Raw genomic sequence first — 19,120 nt, 5'->3', positions numbered from 1 at the left:
TTATCAACCTTTGTTCCCTTGTTTTACCTTTCCCTTCGTGCACATTTTCATCTTTGTTTCTCTCCTCTTAAATCCTCTCTCTGTCCAAGATGCTATATTTCCCAGAAACTATTTTCTTTCTCTTCCATTCTCACCTTCACAGCAATCATTCTTATTAAATCTCAAATATTCTATCCTCCTCTAAGTGTTTTGTCTATATTCTGTTATACTCACCTATCTACTGAGTAGCTAATTCTTTGCTTAGTTTGTTCAGATTTCTTTTGGAGAAGCCTGAAAACACCTCAAGCTGCCAGAAGGGTAAACATGATTGCTTGTAGGGGTATAGGGTATAGGTTAAGGAGTTTAGATTTTATTATTCACAACATCACTTAATAGAACCTTCAAATGCCACACATTTTATTCTTCTTAGAATGTTATAATTTGCTTCTGCTTATACTGTATTTTGATGTATCTTTTGCCACACGTTTACTATTCCGTGTATCTTTTGCCACACATTTGCCATTTTATATTCCTTGTGTCTTTAAATTTTTAAAAAAACTTTAAAAGGTATGGTTGTTGGGTTTGGGGTTTGATAATATGGAAAGCCTACTGAGGCAATAAAAGAAATGATCTTTCAGAATGATTGGATGCATCCGGGACCAGAGCACATGCCCTGTTAAACCAGCCCTAACAATGCCACTGCACAGGATTCTTTAACCTTTCCAGTGTTACAAGCAACAGAGGTTGTGTTTCTTTTGTACGTAAGCAAATCACTCTCATTTGCAGTGACTGAGTAGCTGGGCTGTATGGGAGGCTCTGCTGTTGCTTCTGGTGCGGTTCACAGTAAGGAGAAGAGGGTTAAATTGCACTTGCTTAAGAAAAAATAGTCATGCATAGGGCAAACCCTCTGTTGCTTTTCACAGTAGGGAGGAGGAGATTAAGGAGCCCTTTACTGGACTGTCAGTATAGGAATGCCTGGACTATCAGTAACTGAGACATCAGTACGTTTCTCCAATACTGTTGGGCAGATTGGGGAGACATACAGTATGAGCCCTATTCACACGTTATGAGCACCAGTCACGCTCATGCAAAAGCGGAGAGGAAGTCCTGCCCCATGCTGTCACTCACCCCCTCCAGACAGAACGCTCATGCTTACAACACCATTTGTCTGAAGGGGGTAGTGCTGTAAGCACGACAGCCAGTGCTTCCGTGAGCCACAACCAGGATCAAGGGCTGTAAGCACAAATGGGTTGGCTGGAGGGGGTGAGTGACAGCGTGGGGCAGGACTTCCTCTCTGCTTTTGTAATTGTAAGCGTGAGTCCAACTGGTGCTCATAACAGGTGAATATGATCAAATGCTTATTGAAACATGAATTTAACTGGTTGAACATAGACCAGTCAGGGGCTGACATGATGAGGAAAAGTACTCAAAGTAGTCTAATTGAAATTTAAAGGACAAGTTGGGATGACTTTAAATAATTTTCCACATTATGTCAACCACTATTTATCAGTCTAACCTACCTTTCAAGGTTGTTGCCAGGGTAAAATGGTAAAACCCCATATACAGTATAATCCCCCAAGCACCTTGAACAAAGGCCAAGATAAAAGAGTTAAAATTAAGTTGCCCATGTCTTAGCTTGCATTTATGTGAGTCAGTGGATAGAACCAATGTTGTGGAGCCTCCAGGCTTTTCTCAACCAAAAATATGACCCCTGTTTTTAAAAACCAACCAAAAATCAACTGTTGGGCAGTAGAATAGGCATGGTCCCTCTTCCCTCAGCAGTAGCATAACCCCCACTTGGGAGAATTCCTATTTAGCCATTAAAAGCAGGAGATTGTACTCAAGTACAGCCTCTGAAAGCACACCAGAAATCCCACCCAGCGTGCCAGTCACTCACTCCCACTGGTGGGTCAGTCACAGTTACAGTGCTCACCCTATGAATGTGATGGCAGCTGGCCGCTTCTGTGACTGGAAGACTTGGCTGCTTGAGCCTGCCAATCACGGAAGCACCTGCCATCAAGCTTACAGTGTTTGCCTCTTTAGATGAAATGCTGAAACCATGACCTACCCACCGGAGGGGTGGCGGCGAAGGCGAATGTATGACGCACCAGGCAGGACTTCTGGTGCTTTTGGAGCCTGAATACAAGTACAGACTTCTGCTTTTAATGTCCGAACAGAGCTATGGTCTTGTTGCTTTTCTTACCTCTGAGAGGAAGTTGAATTTTTGCAGAAAATATTTCCAGTCTATGGAGTGCTCGCCACGAAGCCGCTGCAGTTTGAGGAGGTGGTTGAATTGCTTTTCTGATAGTGTGAAACAGAAGTGGTGAAGCACTTGCCGGAAATCCAAGACAGAAATTGCCCCTGTATGCTCCTTGTCAAAAGTGGAAAAGGCCTGCAAACAGCAGAAAATAAATGTAGCACTAAATAGCTGGTATTAGAGGAAGTGGTTTCTCTCTAACAGGCCTATTACTGAATGACAGAGACAAATGTATAGGCAATGCATATCCCTTTGCTACCTCAATTATTCTACATATTAAATGGTGGTAAGAGTTTCCCAGTGAATTCTCGTTCAAGCATTTTGCTAGCTGAGCTGTTCTAAAAGCGTCTCTCTCCCCTAGCAGTGTCAGGTAGGAAGGCTGTTTACAACAGATCCCCATAGCAACCAAAGGCAACCAGAGAGCCCTGTTTGAGTGCCTAGCGGATGAGAGGTGATATAAGCAGCTGCCTTCTACTGACTCAAACAGTGGGGCCTACAGTTTCCACATATTATGGGAAGACAAAATTCAGGTTTGTGACTGAAAGTGTATCCTTGACAGATCCTGGCTTTCTGAGTGTTTGCAAACATAGGTTTATCTTATTAACATATTACATTTTACATGTACATATGTCTCGCAAACACCTAAATTATAATTATAAATTTATGCATATATATGTCTCACATACTGTGCAAATGTCTGTGCATATAACGCAATGTGCATACAGTTGTGCAAGGGTGCTCTTATTCACAGGTAAACATTGCGCAAATGTGGTTAGGCAATAGTATGACCATTATTTCAACATTTGCACAACTGTATGCACATTGTGTTACAACATACACGGAAGTTTGTGCAGTATATGAGCCAGTCTGTGAAGCAGCAATGTTTTGCACAAGAGCACACTTGCAATAATATTAACATGATGGAAACACAATTATTTCCAATGACCAATTTTACACATTAGCAAAAGAGTGCTCTTGCAGAACAGCACCAGCATTGTTTTAACTGCCCATAGCAGTATGGGTGGTAAAGAACCTCCTGTGCTACACCGCATATCATATTGGCCAATGACATGTAATTAATTTAAGCTGAGGTATTTAAAGGGTTAAGAACCATAGAGTGTCAAAACAATTCTTAGAGTGACAAAAAAGTGATTTATGAGCTTGACAAGGAGAAGAGAGAGAAAGATTCTATAAAATCATTGTCCATCTATATCATTGTCCATCTATATAGAGATGGACAGAGAGAACACACAGAGAGAAGAAAGATTACAAGTATGCTTCAGATACTTTGGGCAAACTAATTATTCTTGGGTAGCCAGTAGCAGCAGAGTTACAAAGCATGGCTTTAGCCTTCCTTCCAGAACACTGTTGATCATGCTCAGATCAACAATGTTCCTGCTTTCCAAAAGACATCAGGCCAAAATAAATAGACCTGTGAAACATCAGACAGTCTCTTCTCCTTTTTGTTTCTAACATTGCACTAGTACAAACATATTGCAATAGTTCTGTTTCTAACATTGCACTAGTGCAAACATATTGCAATAGTGCAAGCATATTGCATTAGCCAGTTCCACTAAGTGGGGAGCTTCATTTCCACACCAGTATTGTGTTGGGATTTCTGTAACTAAAGCTAAGCTTCCTGTGCAAGTGTCCAGTCATTTTTCAAGGAATGACTCAAAGCTATCTGCTATACTTGTTGTGCAAGCACAACACTTGTACAAGCAGACCAGAAGTACAAGAGATTGAGCAATCTGGAGCATCAAGGTTGTGACTTCAGAGCTTAGACATCAGAGTTCATCTACGTGGCTTTCTTGCATCGGTGCTTCTTTGGTCATTGCATTAGTGCAGTGTTAGTCTGAATGCCAGCCTCTATCACTGTAATGTTATACTTTACACTTATAAGTTGCAACATTACTTTTATAAGTTGTTTTTAATCAGAGAAAGACATTTTTGTATCAAGAGTGATTTCGTAAGAAAATTCACTCATTTTGTTTGTCTCTTTTATTGCAATTTTTAATTCATTATTCTTTTTTGACATATTTAATTCCCTGTCTACTTATTTACCTAGTTTTAATTTGCTGTTGATTCATTTCTTAGTTTATTTCCTTCACTTTTCTATTCTTTGTAATATATTTGGTTTGTAGGGTTTTTTTGTTATGCTATTGACCTGCACTTCACATTTCTTCATATGTATATTCATCTTTTTCATTCCATTTACAATGCATCATATATATATTTATTTATTTATGTTGTTTCACAGTAATAGTTACTGAAATTGTTACGCACTAATTGTTACTGCCTGCAAATTAAAACTTTTTATTTTTATTTTGCAGGCCCTGATGAATGGCTCTATGCCCGTAATGCACTGGGTGTTTTTGAAATATTTTCTCTCCTTTCCCCCCCTGCATCTTGCTTCCTGCTTGCAGAGAGGACAACACCCCACACGGATAATCATGGCACGGCTGCCAGGGCAACAGCCCGCTGTGTGTAAAGCACAGGATCCCTCCCTGCTCTCTCCTTGTCATATACAGTAGATGGGCATTTTGCTAGTAAACTATTATGACCACCATAACTACCTTGTATAACAAGTCAGATGAAGCCGTAACTATCTGTTTTATCTTCTTCATGGCCTCATCTATGCTAAGTTGCACAAAGCTGATGGGTGGTACAGGTGGCATAGTACGCCTTCTCCGTTGCCTGAATGCTGCACGATCATCAATAATTCTTAGGAAATCAAAGTATGAGAGCTTGTTGTCCTGTATGTCGATTCCTAAGCTAAGAAAAAAAGAAGTAGAAGATTTATTTTTAAGTATGCTGCTAAGGCTACTGCCACTAATCACTCATTATTGTCCTTTATAATTCTAGGATTGCTGTGTGGCTAGTTTTAAATTGGTTGGCCAGCCAGCTGAAGGTTGGTGAATGTTTTTTGGCATTTGGCAACATTACTAGACAATAAGCCATTTTAAATTTGCATACAGCTAACTTGATCATTCAGTTATTTTGATTTCTACCTTACATATCCTAAAAGATTTTATTGGAGAATAAATCTCAAGCTGCAACTTGAAGATAAAAACTCACAGATACTAGGAAGGTGAAATAATCCCATCCTAACTCTCCCACTTAGGACCTTCAGTATCTGCTTAACCTTGCCACTAAAAGCCAGGTCAAAGAGGAAGCATGTCCAGGATATGTTTAGATTCTGTACTCCAAGGAGAAGAAGGAACTTTACACAGCACAGTCAAGTGGAGGTGGTATATACACAGACCTGGCTTCATCATGAGGCAAACTGAGGTAGGTAGGCCCAGTGGCAGATTATCAGAGGATGGGTTGAGCAAAGGAGAATGTTGGGGAGACTCCTCCACACTTACTCTTCCATTCTCTTCCCCTACACCTTTTCAAACCCAGCACACTGAGGAGAAAGAGGAGGAGAAGATCTTCATGATATTAACAAGACAGGAAACAGGTGGGGCACCAAGCGTGGTGCAGCAAAGGTGGTGCTGATGATCTTGTGACCTCCTCTGCATTTATGCAGAAGCTATGCTTAAAAATGATTAGGGTAAGGATTAGCAGCATGCTATATTATTTTCCAGAAAAACACAGGATTGTGTTCATAAATGCAACCCAATGTTACCACATTTTTGGCATGCATAAATATGTGAGTGTCAGCCTCTTTGTGTGAGCAAGGAACCAAATTATTGAGGCAGATATCTTGGTTGCTTAAAACATTTTCTCCTTTTGTTACAATAATTGTTTTTCTGTGCTGAATGCTGCTATCGTGTCTGATAAAAAGTGGGAAAGCTTCATCTTGTTGCTAGAATAACTTAAAAAGCTTTGCCAGTCATTTGGTACTGTGTTGGGTCCTGCTACCCTTCTCCTGAGAAGAAGGAAAAGGTAGTTTGCCCTGTTTCTCCTTTGCCTTGGGCACATCTAGTCTCCGCTCTCAGATTGGCCTGCCAGTACACATCAAACATGATATCACATATGTTGTACTTTGTACAGTGTGCCTCCACTGTAGGAAGAAATAAACATCCTTTGCATATCCATCAAAGGTAGTTCTTGTTATCCATGGTGGTAGGGTATTCACCAGTGCTGACCCACCTACTATTATGACCACTGTCTGCTGGTGGTTCTTTCAGCAACACTGTTATATCAGCTTTGAACATTTCTATCAGCTGCTATTTCTCACAGGCGTGAAGCTTCCTATTGTCACTGAGTGAGGCTGGAGCTGACTGAGTTTCATACTGAATTTTTTTTTTTTTTTTTGCAAATCCAACTGTCTGTTCTGGTAGGAGATAAAGAGTGATCAGAAAATGTTGTGCTCTTCTTTCACTGTAGCCAGCTGAGCAACAGTTTGTGGTTTGAAGAAAGTAAACTTGTTCTTATTCATAAGGCTATAGAAGACTTTTTCATTGTCTAGCTCCATCGTGAATGACTTGAATTGTTTTTCATCATAGATTGTAACTGTGATCTGCAATATTTTTTTTGTCTGGAGAATGAGTAGGACTGTAGATTCTTCTGTAAAAGGCAGTCCCATTTCCAGAATCACATTGGTGAGCTTGCACACTCTATCAGTATCACTTGTTGAACTCATCCACATTCACTGTTTGTGTTGACTGCTGCTATTCCCTAAATTTTTGACACCTGAAACAGTCTTATATTCATTCATCAGATGGCTCACCACAGGTCCAGCAATCATCATCTGCTGAAGTGCTGATGGATTCTCAGTTACCAATTGCAACTCCATCACCTTTAATAACTTTATTTGCCTTCTCATGCACCATAAACCATAAACATTTGACAACATTTCTGCCAGATCTCATACTTGTATGTTTATTTGAATGATTCTGATAATTATCTGCATTTGATATAGTGGCAACATCTTTATTTTAGCCACCATATTGGGTCCCCCTCTCCTAGTGGCTAACATTGCTTTCTAAAACCATACACATCTGACAAGATTTCTGACAAGTCTCATGCTTTCTAGATTCTGATTTTTATTTTTATTTTTTGGCATTGATCTGTTCCACTAATTTTAGAACTCTGCATTTCGATTTCTCACAGCCTTAGCTACACTGCACCCCAGCTGTGCTTTGGGTGGTTGAACCATATGCCAGCTATGGCCCTGAAAACCAGCAATCCCCATTTCTATATTCTGGTAACAGATGAAACCATACCTAGAGCCTGCTCAGCTGGCCACTCATTTCCCTGGAAGGCCAGTGGGAGGAGTGCATGAGGGGTGGTGGCTGCACCTTCCAACAGGTTCTGCCACCACAGGCAAAAAAATTTTTCATGGGGCTTTTGCTTCCAGCCTGGCAACTGGAGAGTCTAGCTGATGTCTCTCAAGGGGATTTTGCCTCAGAGGGTTCTAGTTCTGACCTTTACAGGACCAGGTTTTGTAGGGTGGCTTTCAGCAAAATGCTCTAGTGCCCCCTGCAGCAGCAGCTGCTCCTCCCCACCTGATAGAGAGTGAGGACAGGCAATGGTACTAGTTACTACTTGTTATCACCACCAGTTACTCATCCACCTGCCAGAAGGGATGGGCAAGCACTAATGGCAGCTAGGAGCAGCTGCCACTTCACAGAAGATTTCTAGCCACTTCCACTGCTCATTTGCTCACTTAGATGAGTAAGCATTTGACATTTGACTATGGCAAGCCGCAGCGGGCACTGCCTGCCCTCTGCCTCTCTGTGATAGACACAAGCAGCGGCACAGTGCCAAGGAGCGGGGCCCGGAGGCTGCCAAATTCCTACCACCGTGAGGAGAGGGGCAGGTGATGCATGGCTCCTGATGAGCCTCCTCAGCAGTAGTAGGTCAGGAGTCAGAGTTAAGCCCTCCCAAGATCACTGGAGCCTTGAAAGCTTCCTGAGGATGCAGATCCCTGTTGTTGATCATGCATCCTTATCAGAGAGGCCAAGAAGGAATCCGACCACTTTTTGAAAAAGACTTTAAGCCACCGATGACCCAAAGCATTTTGGTGCCCGTGGCAGACAATGCAAATGCTGTCCTCTTATCTCTGCAGGCTGCAGTAAAAAATAAAATCGTAAAACAAATCACTGACAGTCAATTGCTTTTAAATTCTGTCCAAAGTACAGCCACCTGAAGGCCTTAATCTGCCTCATGGTAGAACTGGCCCTGCTTTCATTGCACAGCTCTCAAAGGTTATTACAGTGCGTGGAGGGAACTCTTGGAACTCAGGCAACAAGGACAATAGTGTAGACCTGGGACTGCAAGTCCCATTTCTGGTGTTAAATGACTGCACTGAAGTACCTCTTGTAATCTGTTCCCACTGTACATCACTCATTGACTACTCTTTTGAAATAACAAGTCACCAGAAAATTTATAAGCTACAGAAACTAATTAAATGTGGGGAAGAGACTGTTTTAACAAAGAGAAACCCTAATACAAAAAGGGGGCTGGGAAAAGAAATGTAATGCAGAGACCCAAATATCTGCTACTAAAAAAAAAAGGTGCATTCAAGAGCATTGCTTTTGCGTCTTGCAGCTGCAGAGCTCCCTAATCCATGCATTAGCCCATGTCAAGCTGGCTCAGAGACTCAGTGGAAAAGGAAATAATCAACACATTTCAGTGGAGGAATAAATTGCCAAATTGGTATTAAAATTTTAGTAATAAAACCAAATGCTTATGCTAATCTACTCTATTATTTAAGACAGAGATCGGAGGAGAAAAGATTCGTTTGGCTCTGGAAAGGACTAGTCTGCAGAAAATTACAATGAATGCAAAGTGTTTATCATCAAAAAGTCTTTGAGGAAAAATGCATAGAGCAAAAATTCTCATTAGAGGTTTAATTCAAGGGAGCTTAATCATTCGATTGTAGGTGGAGTAAAAATATTTTGTTTAGTTTTCTCGTCTCCTTCCATCCCTCCCTCCTTCAGAAAGAAAAAGAGTCTTCTTTGGAAATGTAATGCTACTGAATCTTACACTCTCACAACATCACCTTTAGATTTCTGTTGCAGAGAAAGGTAAATATATTTTACCTTTAATAAGTCCCTTGTGTGCTCAGCTCTGGTTAGTTATTGGCTTATTCCTTGGGCTCACACAAAAGGCTGGTATTATCATGCTATATAAAATTCATATATTTGCACAGTAGTTTAGATTTGCACAGCTTGTTAGTACATAGGGTTCCAGAAAATTAAGACATAAAAACTATCATATTTCTTATTGGACCAACCACAGTTAGCAACAGCATTATCCTTAAAATTGTTACAGAGTAATGGTATTGGTGGCCTCTCTCCAGTTTTTGCAACCTTTTAAAAAACCAGAACATAAAATTAAGCTGATATCGTACTCATTTCTTGGCTTGTTGCATTTGTTACAGACGCACTACATTAATACTTGGGTCAGTTCAGATGTCATGTGAAACCTGTTAAATGTAACTAAGCTTTATGAAATAAACCAAGAATGGCACTGCAGATGATCATCAATCTCAGCTTGTTTCCCTTAACCACAGTTTGTAAGGGTACCACTCCCTGTCTTCGCCTCCTATGCAGGGTCCAAGGCTACCTGCTCCGTTTTGCTCCTGGCAAGCCCTTGCCCATCACTGGCTTTCAAACCATTGGTCCCAATTACAAAGGGGGCAAGCTTGCCTAGAACGAGCTCCCTTGGCTGTTTCCACAACTTTCTGAGTTCTCTAGATGCTCTCAGCTCCCTATAGAAGACAAAGGAGCTGTTAAAGTGCTAACCCTCCCATTCCTCAGCTGCAGTCTCACATCAAGCACATCATTTCCTATCCACTCTTGCTTGAGCAGAAAGCAATGCTAATGCCAATTGGGGAAGCTGAGAGACACTGAAAGGAGCCAGAAGTGGGCGTAAAGTAATGGAAATACAGGATTAACTATGAATCAGTAATATGGGTTTAAACAGCAGGAGGGCATAGGAAAAGAGTTTTTAGAAGGTGGAAACAAGGCAGCCTGCTAGTAATAGCATACCTGAGCAAAGGGGAGATGGACTGGCAGGACACACAGAGAAGGAAGAGTTGCGTAGGTGGTGGAGAAATCAAGAAAATGTCATGGGGCTGAAGGGGAGAGGGGGGAGGATTTCAGAGATGGACTACTGTGCAGATTTAGAATTATAGGAGAGAAAGAGAAGGCACAATTTGGAGAGCAGACCTACATGATGGCCCATGACCCCAGATAATGCTCATTCATGGATGCCTGTTCTTCATGCTCTTTGGAGCTTTGTCAGCAACAATACTATAGAGCTGTACAAAAGGTTGATGGTGTATTCCCTTCCAGAATGCCTCATCTAAGTCTCCCATTGTAAATGGTGATGCATCCCCACTGGGCTAACCGACCAAAAAACCTCACAGGGGTTGTTCTCTCTTTCTAGTAAAGAATAGAATCCAAGATACAAGAAAAAGATTGGTTTGGGAAAGGGTTGGAAGATTGGGTGGGGAAAGACAGCCTGTGCTGTCTTTGTTATTGCTTTGTTAACAGGCTGCTACTGGACTTCAGGAGGGGTGTGCAAAAGACGGTTTGAGTGGTTCAGTTCAAATTCAAACCGACCTTGAACCAGGGTGGGTAAGTTGGATTTGGTTTTGCTCAACCCCTCCCCCCTCTGGTTTGGTGCCCATAGGGGTACAAAACTGGGGTGGCTGGTAGACACACATGGGTGACAACTATCACTAAAATTCCAAAGCTATTGGACACTCCTGCAATATTTAATTATTTTTGAAGATTTTTCAATTTCTTGCATTTTCCCCATATGGAATAATGGGGATTTGAGGCTGCCCCACCTGCCCCCTTGGGGGATGCCTGGACACCCCAAAGTGGGTTTTGGGGTCAGGGCACATTGGGCCACAACTCCCCCCAGAACCCCCAAACCGGTGGCGTTCATGTTATTCTTTTAGAATTTTTTTTTTTTTTTGGCCTTCTCTTCAATGAAAGGATGATTTCCATTGAGAAACAGCATCCACAAGTCCATACACAGGTCACTAGGTCAGGTCACACAGGTTTCTCGGAGTCAGACTCGACCCCAGAGGACCCAGGACTGGACTCCACCCTGATTTGTTGGGCATCATCGGGAGGGCCCACTGAGTGGCAAGAGGAGTGGTGGTAGGCCACAAGAGAGAGAGACAGTCTGGCTGCACTCCCAACCATTGAGGCCCTGCCCTTCACCCCCGCTACAGAAGCAGCTTCCCTGGCAGGAGAGTCCCCTGCATTGCCAGGCTCTGCACTAGGCACCTGGACCTGGCTCGGTGGCAGCAGGCTCCTCTGGATAGGAGAGCCTTCACACTGCCACCTCGCCAGGGACAAATAATTCACCAATGGGGACCTGTGGGTCCCCGTGCTGTCTTCTCTGCCCCTCAACCCGGACTCCCACACCAGCTGGGTCACCCCTCTCACCCTGCTACGGGCCTTGCTTGCAACATGGCACTCAAACATCTTCCCAATCCCCAGGGGATTTTAAAGAAAAATTAAAATTACAAAAATGTGGGGGCTAAAAACCCCTGACCAAAAAAAAACCCCTTAACCAAAACACCTACCCACTCACTCCACCCACAACAACACAAAACAATGCGGGGGGCAGGGTGGACTAAGGGGAACCTGCAGAAACAAGAAACAACCTGCCAAGTAAACCAAAGAAAATACCTCCTCCAAACCTAACCAAGGAGGCCCTATTTAATGAAAAGGGGGCACCAAAAAACAATCACTTACCCCACTTGTCGTCCTAAAGAGGCTTCTGCCCCACACACTGGTCAGAAGGAGAAGAAACCCTGACCAGTGGTCAGCTGGCAGCACACTAAGCAGGGGGGAGGGCAGATGGACAGCCTTCCAGCTACCGACCCATCCAAACAAATTAAAAGAGAACACTGAATAAATAAAATAAAATAAAATAAAATAAAATAAAATAAAATAAAATAAAATAAAGGTGGAAGAGCAGTCAGCCAAAAGAGGGAGGTGGGGTGATCCAAAAAATTGGGCCCCTCCCCCAGCAGTGGCTAGCTGGGCTAAAGCAGGAGGAGACACTCTGATTGCAGGAGAGGGATTTCTCCTGACAAGGAGAGCAGCTCTCAGCCATGCTGCATACACAGCGCTGACCGGCATTTGCTCTGAAACAGGGCACGCAGCCCCATTTCAGAACAAGGCCATGCCCCCTGCTGTGTCTGATGTCAGATGCAGGGGATGGGCCCCTTTGCCAAACACCCCCCAAGGGACGGTGCTGCACAGGCAGCACCACAAACCACACCAGGGGTGTAGCAAGGTTGGAGTGGGCCTAGAGACAAGATTTTAAAATGCCCTCTCCCCTCACTGAAGCTCAGCTCATGAAGTAAATAAATCTTAAATGAGGCTGAATCGTGGTATCAAAAAGCATAGTTATATCCTATGTGTCACAATAGAACATCATCCTAAATTCTTTTTTAAAAGGTTTTGTAAACTGAGGATGATGCAAGTCGTTTAATAGTACTAGAGAAAGACATGCTGTTCTGGTAGCTCCAGGTCTTAACACTCACATCAATTTCAGAGGATGAATACAACTAAAGGAAGCCTGGGCGGGTGCGCAGCTGGGGGAGTCAGTCATTGGACTTGCCTCTGGGCCCCCCCCCCAAGGCAGTAGGCCCCCCAGACAACTGTCTCCCCTTGCCCTATTATAGTTACACCCCTGAACCACACCCAGAAAAGCAGCAGCAGCAAGCAGCTCTCTCTCTCGCTCTCTCTCTCTCTCTCTCATCTCAGCAAAGAGTAATTTTGCCAGTCCAGGGGCTGCCTTTAAGTCGAAGTTGAATCTCCTTCCTTTGGGAGCCCCAAACCTTGCCCTCCCCCAGGGCCAATAGGGTGCCAGGTCTCCAGGACTGGCAACACTGCAAAACCTACCAGAGAGCCAGACACATCTGGCCAATCAGATAAGCAGGAGCTCGGCAAATCACAGCAAGTGAAACAGTGTCACAAAATGGACACCAGCACCTAAAATGGAGGCTTGAGCCTTCAAACCAGTCAGAACTGAACCAGGCTCTGTTTGGTTCGAATTTGGACTGGTTTGATCCTTGTTTGTTTGATCCGAGTTCAAACCTTTGAACCAAACCAGTTCGAATTTGAACCTGTTTGCACATCCCTAGATTTCATTTCTGGTAAGGCTAAGATTGCAGGAGGGCAGACTGGTCTTTAATTGCCTTTGCTAAAAGCCTTTGGATTTACAAGGAAAGCTGGATCTTATAAGTGACTTTGTTTCTAGGCAAAGATTGGAGAGATGACATAAGTTCCTAGGTGGATCAGTGGAGAAACCAAGTTGGTACCAACAAGAGACGCTTGCAGCCTACAGTTGCCATCTTTCATGGCTGCTCTGGGCTAGTGTTTCTATAGGCAACAGCCCTTGGGGGGAAAAGTCAAAGATACAAATGACAGTATATTGTGGGGGTGGATTCAAATATAATGTAGAACAACACATTACAAGTTAGGCTTAACTTGGGTACACAAACTAACTTCAGACCCAGGATTCAGATCTTAGCCATAAATAAATTTAGGTTAGTGCCATAGAATGGGTTCAGATGATAAAAGCAACCTAGTTTACATGAAATAAACCAAGGTTCTGTGTGACATCTGTACTGACTCTTCAAGTTGGAATTTGAATTTTATTTTTTTTAATGGCAAGTATTCTATTTTGTAGGAAAACGTTATTGGGAATGTAGAAGCTTTCAGACTATGGTTAAATTAAATTGCATCTGTAGAATCTGCTCTCTTCCTTAGATTTTTGAGAAAAGAAATGTTCAGACTCTACTCATCCAAAAGGAAGCAGATATTACGGTCATTCAGAAAAAAACAAACTGAGGCGGGGCAGGGGGAGGTTGACACCCAATTTAATGTAATGACATTTATATGTAATTATATCAAGCAGGCATATGTTGTCATCACTAAATTAGGAGCAGAATATTAGTCCAATGTTTTGTACAGGATTCGTAACATACTTAAAGTCAAATATAAATGAATATAAATGTATATATGCATGTATGAAACTAGGGTAGATCTGCTAAACATATGTCAGCCATAACAACCTGTATAGAAGTTCACTATATTGCTCATAGCCAAGGAGACAATGAAAGTCTTCCAGCATCTTGCGTAAGTTGTCCACCGTTATGTAGCCTTCTCTGTTCTTATCCTGATGCAAAAAGGCCTTATGGAAGTCTTGGGAGGATTCACGGTACTTCTCCCTAAAGAAAGCCAATGTTCAGTTTAGTTTTCTTGTTAAACAAAAAAACTAATTTCTTAGTTTGTAAAAATTCAGATCAGACTTGTACAACTACATATTGTGGGGCTGAATAAGCCTCCTGTTTTTGCAGACTGTCAAACTCCTAGGAGCCTGCAATATAAAATTGAGGGGTGGGAGGGGCTGCATTTACCTTGGTGAGTCACGTTAGGGATGTGTGAAATGTTTCTGGTACAGAAAGTTCTTTACCTGAAACTACCCATTTTGGGTGATTCATTGCCGAAACGAATCACCCTCTTGCCCTCCCAAAATGTTTTGGAGCTAAAACAAATCACCCCTGTTTCGGCTCTGAATTATTTGTAGTTTCGGCCCTCCATTTTGTGGCTAATAAAGTGCTTCTTCTTCCTCCTCCATTTTGAGTTCTGACGTCTATTTGAATTTCCCGCCTTTTTGCCTCCCGTTGACTTCAATGCAAAAAGGTCTGATCTGATATCTACTTGAATTTCAGGTCCAAGGGCCAAAATAGTGGGGTGGGGTGGTAGTTCCTAATGGGTGTAGGCTACCACCCAAATTGCAGAGGGATTGGGCAGAGGGCTGATTTTTGGTGATTTGTTGAAGTTTACGTGTCTTTATGGTTTTACCCCATAAGGTATAATGGAGGTTTCAGCAGCCCCATAAGTGCACTTGGGGGGTTCTGGGGTGGCCCAGAGCGAGTGGTGGTGTAGAGCACATAGGGTGTCAACCACCCCCATGGGTTTCTAACCCACGGGTTACAGGGTTCTGTTGCTTTTGAGGTGTTATGAGTGTAGATTCTTTGGTAGGAAATGAGATTTTCAATACAAACCATGAATCCACTCTCATTTGTGATTTGGATGGGTCAGATTCGGACCCAAAAATGAATTGGGGGTGTTTCAATTCAGATCCAAATCGAAACACCGAAAATCCGAATTGCACACCCCTATCACATGTTGCAAAGTCCTGACTTAGCGTGGGAGTGGGACAAGCTTAAGTAGGATTAGAAGCTTTGCCATCATCGTGCTCAGCATGGAATGGCAGATCATTAGGGATTTGCACATTGATTCAAATTGATTCGATTTGAATCTGGTTGATTTGAATTCCCTTAAAATGGCAATTTGATTTGAATTTAAATTGAATTTTTGAAATTTGATTTGAAATTCAATTTGAGAGTGTTTGGCTCCTTTTCTTGGACCCATTCAAGGCCCCTGATTGTTTTTTTAAGAAGTTCCAAAACAGGGTCAATCTGAATTTGAATTCAATTTCGAGACCAGATTCAAATTTGATTCAAATTCAAAATGAATTTTCAGAATTTGATTTGAATTTCAAACAGGTCAAAAAAATTGGTTTTATACACATCTCTACAGAACATGGAGCAGAGCATTGTGAAACTGGTGAACTGGTAAGATTGCCACCTTGCATCCCAGACACTGGACCAGGGCCACACAGTGGATGTATAGGGCCTGTGGCAGGTGTTACGTTGGGGCTGATCTAAAATTATTCATGCATGTGTGTACAAAGTTGAGGGGACGTATGTGAGAATTCTTGCATAGATGGTCCATTTGTGAGAATTCTCACATGTAGCTCCTTCTTGCCCAGTTTCTCGTGGACAGATCAGGGTCGTCATTTTACAGTTCTATGTCATCTTATACTCTAATAAACCATTCCCTTTCCCCCCGCCAAAGGAAATGCTAAAGAAAATACCAAGAATTCTGTTGAACAATGTGGCAGGGCTGGGACAGAGATTAATGGTACATAGCTGCTGAGATGGGGTGGGAGTGACTTGCTTTGTGGTGTCCTGAGACAGATTGTTCCAGTTGCCCCACCCTCTGGGAAGCGTTGCATAAGCATTGCAGAAGTGTTGTAAAGCAGTTGAGGGAGGGAACAAGGGAAGAAATGGGCAGGAGTCATTGCTGCCTTGTCTCTACTTAAATGGGATCTAAAGGTCTATGTCCAGTGTCTGGGTTGCAAGGTGGCAGGCCTATGAGATGATATAGCATTGAAGCTAAGAACCTGAGCTGTGGACTAGGAAGTTCACAGTACATCTCAGACACACTAGGTGGTCTTAGGCGAGTCACTAAACCTCCACCTTCTATCCTGAATCAGCCCATAGGGATAGCAATACTGACTTACCTTATAGGATTACTACTGTGAAGATTGCCAATAATATATGTGAGGTGTTATAATTTGAAATGTGTTGTAGAAATGCTGTCACCATCATCATCAGCTGGGCCCTGGCAGCTTCTTTACATTCTTAGTATCAGGTGAACCACTACAATGTGGTGTTTAGGTTTTGTTTTTACTGTTGGTGCTATCTGGAATCATTTTCAGATGTATGTTACACTCACTTGTAAGCTACTAAAATGATAGCTCTTCATCACTGCTGCTGTGTTTCATGTATACCTTCTAGATAAAGCGGGCGGAGGGAATAAAAACCTTTCTTTCTATCCTTATTTTTAGAAAACTGAGACATTCAACTGTTTCTTCATCTCAGTAAATGGTTGCCAAGCAGTAATTATTCCAAGCATGGCAGAAAATTGAGAAAAAACTATGGATCCAGCCAGGCTGCCAAAAACACAAGCCTCCCCAATCTTCTCTAGCAAATGGAGAAGCACTGTTTGAATGTTTCTAATTTGGGGCATTTGTTCTTCTTGAGTTAAAACAAAAGGAAAAATTATATACCCAGATGTTTCCCCTTCTTGAATATTAATTTCTTCAGACCGCTTTGTCAGCTGAACTGCTTTAAAACTGCCAGATAATGACCATGTTCTCTAAAGCATTTAACATAAAACTGAAAGGGCAGCATATAAGAGCAATGTTAAGTTCTGCACAAGAGGCTTAACTAGGTTGATACAAGTAGTGCTGGGTACAAAAAACTGACAAACAAAAATTACATATGGAGGTCCCTTCTGTTACTTCATTTGCTATTAAGATAAATAAATGTGAAGGTGTTCCTGGGATATATATCCTTCCTATTTTTCCCTGGACACAAACCACAGATTTCACTTGGTAGGGTGAAGTAAGACAAGGTCTAAAGGTTAAATTGCAAAAAACAACAACAACCCTGTAGTGTAAAAGTAGTAGCAGAGTCCCACATGTTGTGAAACTATACTTGTGTACTATATGCTCTGGGCCATTTTGCAGAGGTTTTCTGTATTGGTGGTCACTACTTACTAGGGGTGTGTATGAAATGGATTTTGCACTTTGTTTCAAATTGCAAAATACTAGAAATGATTCATCGAAACAGCAGCCAAGCCGGCTGTTTCGACAAATCAACTTCAAAACAATTTCAAGGAAAATAATTCAAAAGCACCAAGTTAAAGCCACTGAAAAATCGGAGTGGAGCAGCTAATCGGAAGCCAGTGCCGGGAAACCAATCAGCAAGGAAAAAACTGGATTCAAAATAGCTCTTGAAACATTTGAATTGATCCAAGCTTAAAACTGGGTCATTTCAATTCAAACTCAAAACAGGCCCTTTATTTTAAGGGTGTTTTATTTTGAGACTGAATCACCTGAAATGGCCCATTTTGGGCTCAAATCTATTTGAATCAAAACATTTTGCAAACCTCTACTATCTACATAGATAGTGGTGAGAAAATTCACTGTGATGGCATAAACTCATACAGTGAGTCAGTTTTGTGTCATGATACAGAGAAATGAACTACGAAGTGATCTGTTGCCACAGGGGAAAGGAATTTCTAAACTGGTTCTCAGTTTTCTGGGAGAAATTCACAGCTCAAAACATGTTTGCTCATCACACAGAAAGATGCTGCCCTTGCCTCTCCCTCCCCCCTCCCTACCTTTCAGATTTAGATTATTAGCTCCTTGGGCTCTGTCTTCTGTGTATGTGTGTTTGTGTGTCTTTTGTTGTTGTTGTTGTTGTTGCTTAATTTACTCTGTAAAACACCATGTATATTGTCAGTTCTGTATAAATAACATCTCAGGTGTGGAGAAGTTTAAAAGACAAGAAATCTGCCCACTATGAGGAGGAGGATAAGCACATGTATAAATATAGAGCCATACTAAAAGTTATCTCACCTTCATAAGCACAATGAAAGTAATTTGTTTGTTTACCTGATCTTATTTATAATCTCAGTGATGTCAACATGCTTCTTTTCCACCTTTTTGTTATTATCCATAAAGCGTAAACAGGTCTCAGGAGGTGTATACTCTGCCCCCATTTTTTGCAGGAATTCTTGATGGGTAAGATAGCCCTTTGCATTCAGGTCATACCTTTTAAAATACACATTTCTTTTCATCAGATATTAGTTTACAGACTCAACACAGATTATTGGAAGTTATAGACCTAATTCTTTCCATGAAGAAATTCACATTAGGGAGAGGGGAAAGGTACCCACTAGAAGGCCGCATCCACCTGGATTTCACAGGAAAGATCTTTTGAGAGCACCAGGCAGAAACCTAATCTTCTCTTTAAGAATCTTTACTACAAAATCTATGAGGATATTAAGAACATAAGAACAGCCTTACTAGATTGGACCAAGATCTAACTCAGCCAGCACTCCATGGTCAACAACAGCCAGCCCGATGCCTCTGAACATCACAAAGCATGGAGGTGATGACCATAATTAACAGTCATTGACAGACCAATTTACCTAATCATTTTCAAGTGATCTAAGCTAGAGGCCATCATCCTGTTTTGTATTCTGATATTTTTCATGTGTTCCCCTTCACAGTTAATCAATTGTCTTT

General features: G+C 42.0%; 1 protein-coding gene across 4 annotated transcripts in view; it reads right to left on the bottom strand.

Annotated features, from left to right (window-relative positions):
* Nucleotides 1-19,120, bottom strand: part of EFCAB6 (EF-hand calcium binding domain 6) — a 280,127-nt gene that overhangs the window by 85,416 nt on the left and 175,591 nt on the right. For all 4 annotated transcript variants that reach the window (XM_053257507.1, XM_053257509.1, XM_053257508.1 and 1 more), the window contains 4 exons: nucleotides 18,485-18,643; nucleotides 14,244-14,399; nucleotides 4,813-5,011; nucleotides 2,183-2,371 (listed from right to left, as the gene is read on the bottom strand). In XM_053257507.1, coding sequence (XP_053113482.1) covers nucleotides 2,183-2,371; nucleotides 4,813-5,011; nucleotides 14,244-14,399; nucleotides 18,485-18,643 — 703 coding nt within the window. The remainder of the gene's footprint in view (nucleotides 1-2,182; nucleotides 2,372-4,812; nucleotides 5,012-14,243; nucleotides 14,400-18,484; nucleotides 18,644-19,120) is intronic.

The sequence above is a fragment of the Hemicordylus capensis genome, chromosome 5, assembly GCF_027244095.1.
Source record: "Hemicordylus capensis ecotype Gifberg chromosome 5, rHemCap1.1.pri, whole genome shotgun sequence".
Classification (NCBI taxonomy): domain Eukaryota; kingdom Metazoa; phylum Chordata; class Lepidosauria; order Squamata; family Cordylidae; genus Hemicordylus; species Hemicordylus capensis.
This window is presented reverse-complemented; position numbering and strand designations above follow the sequence as displayed.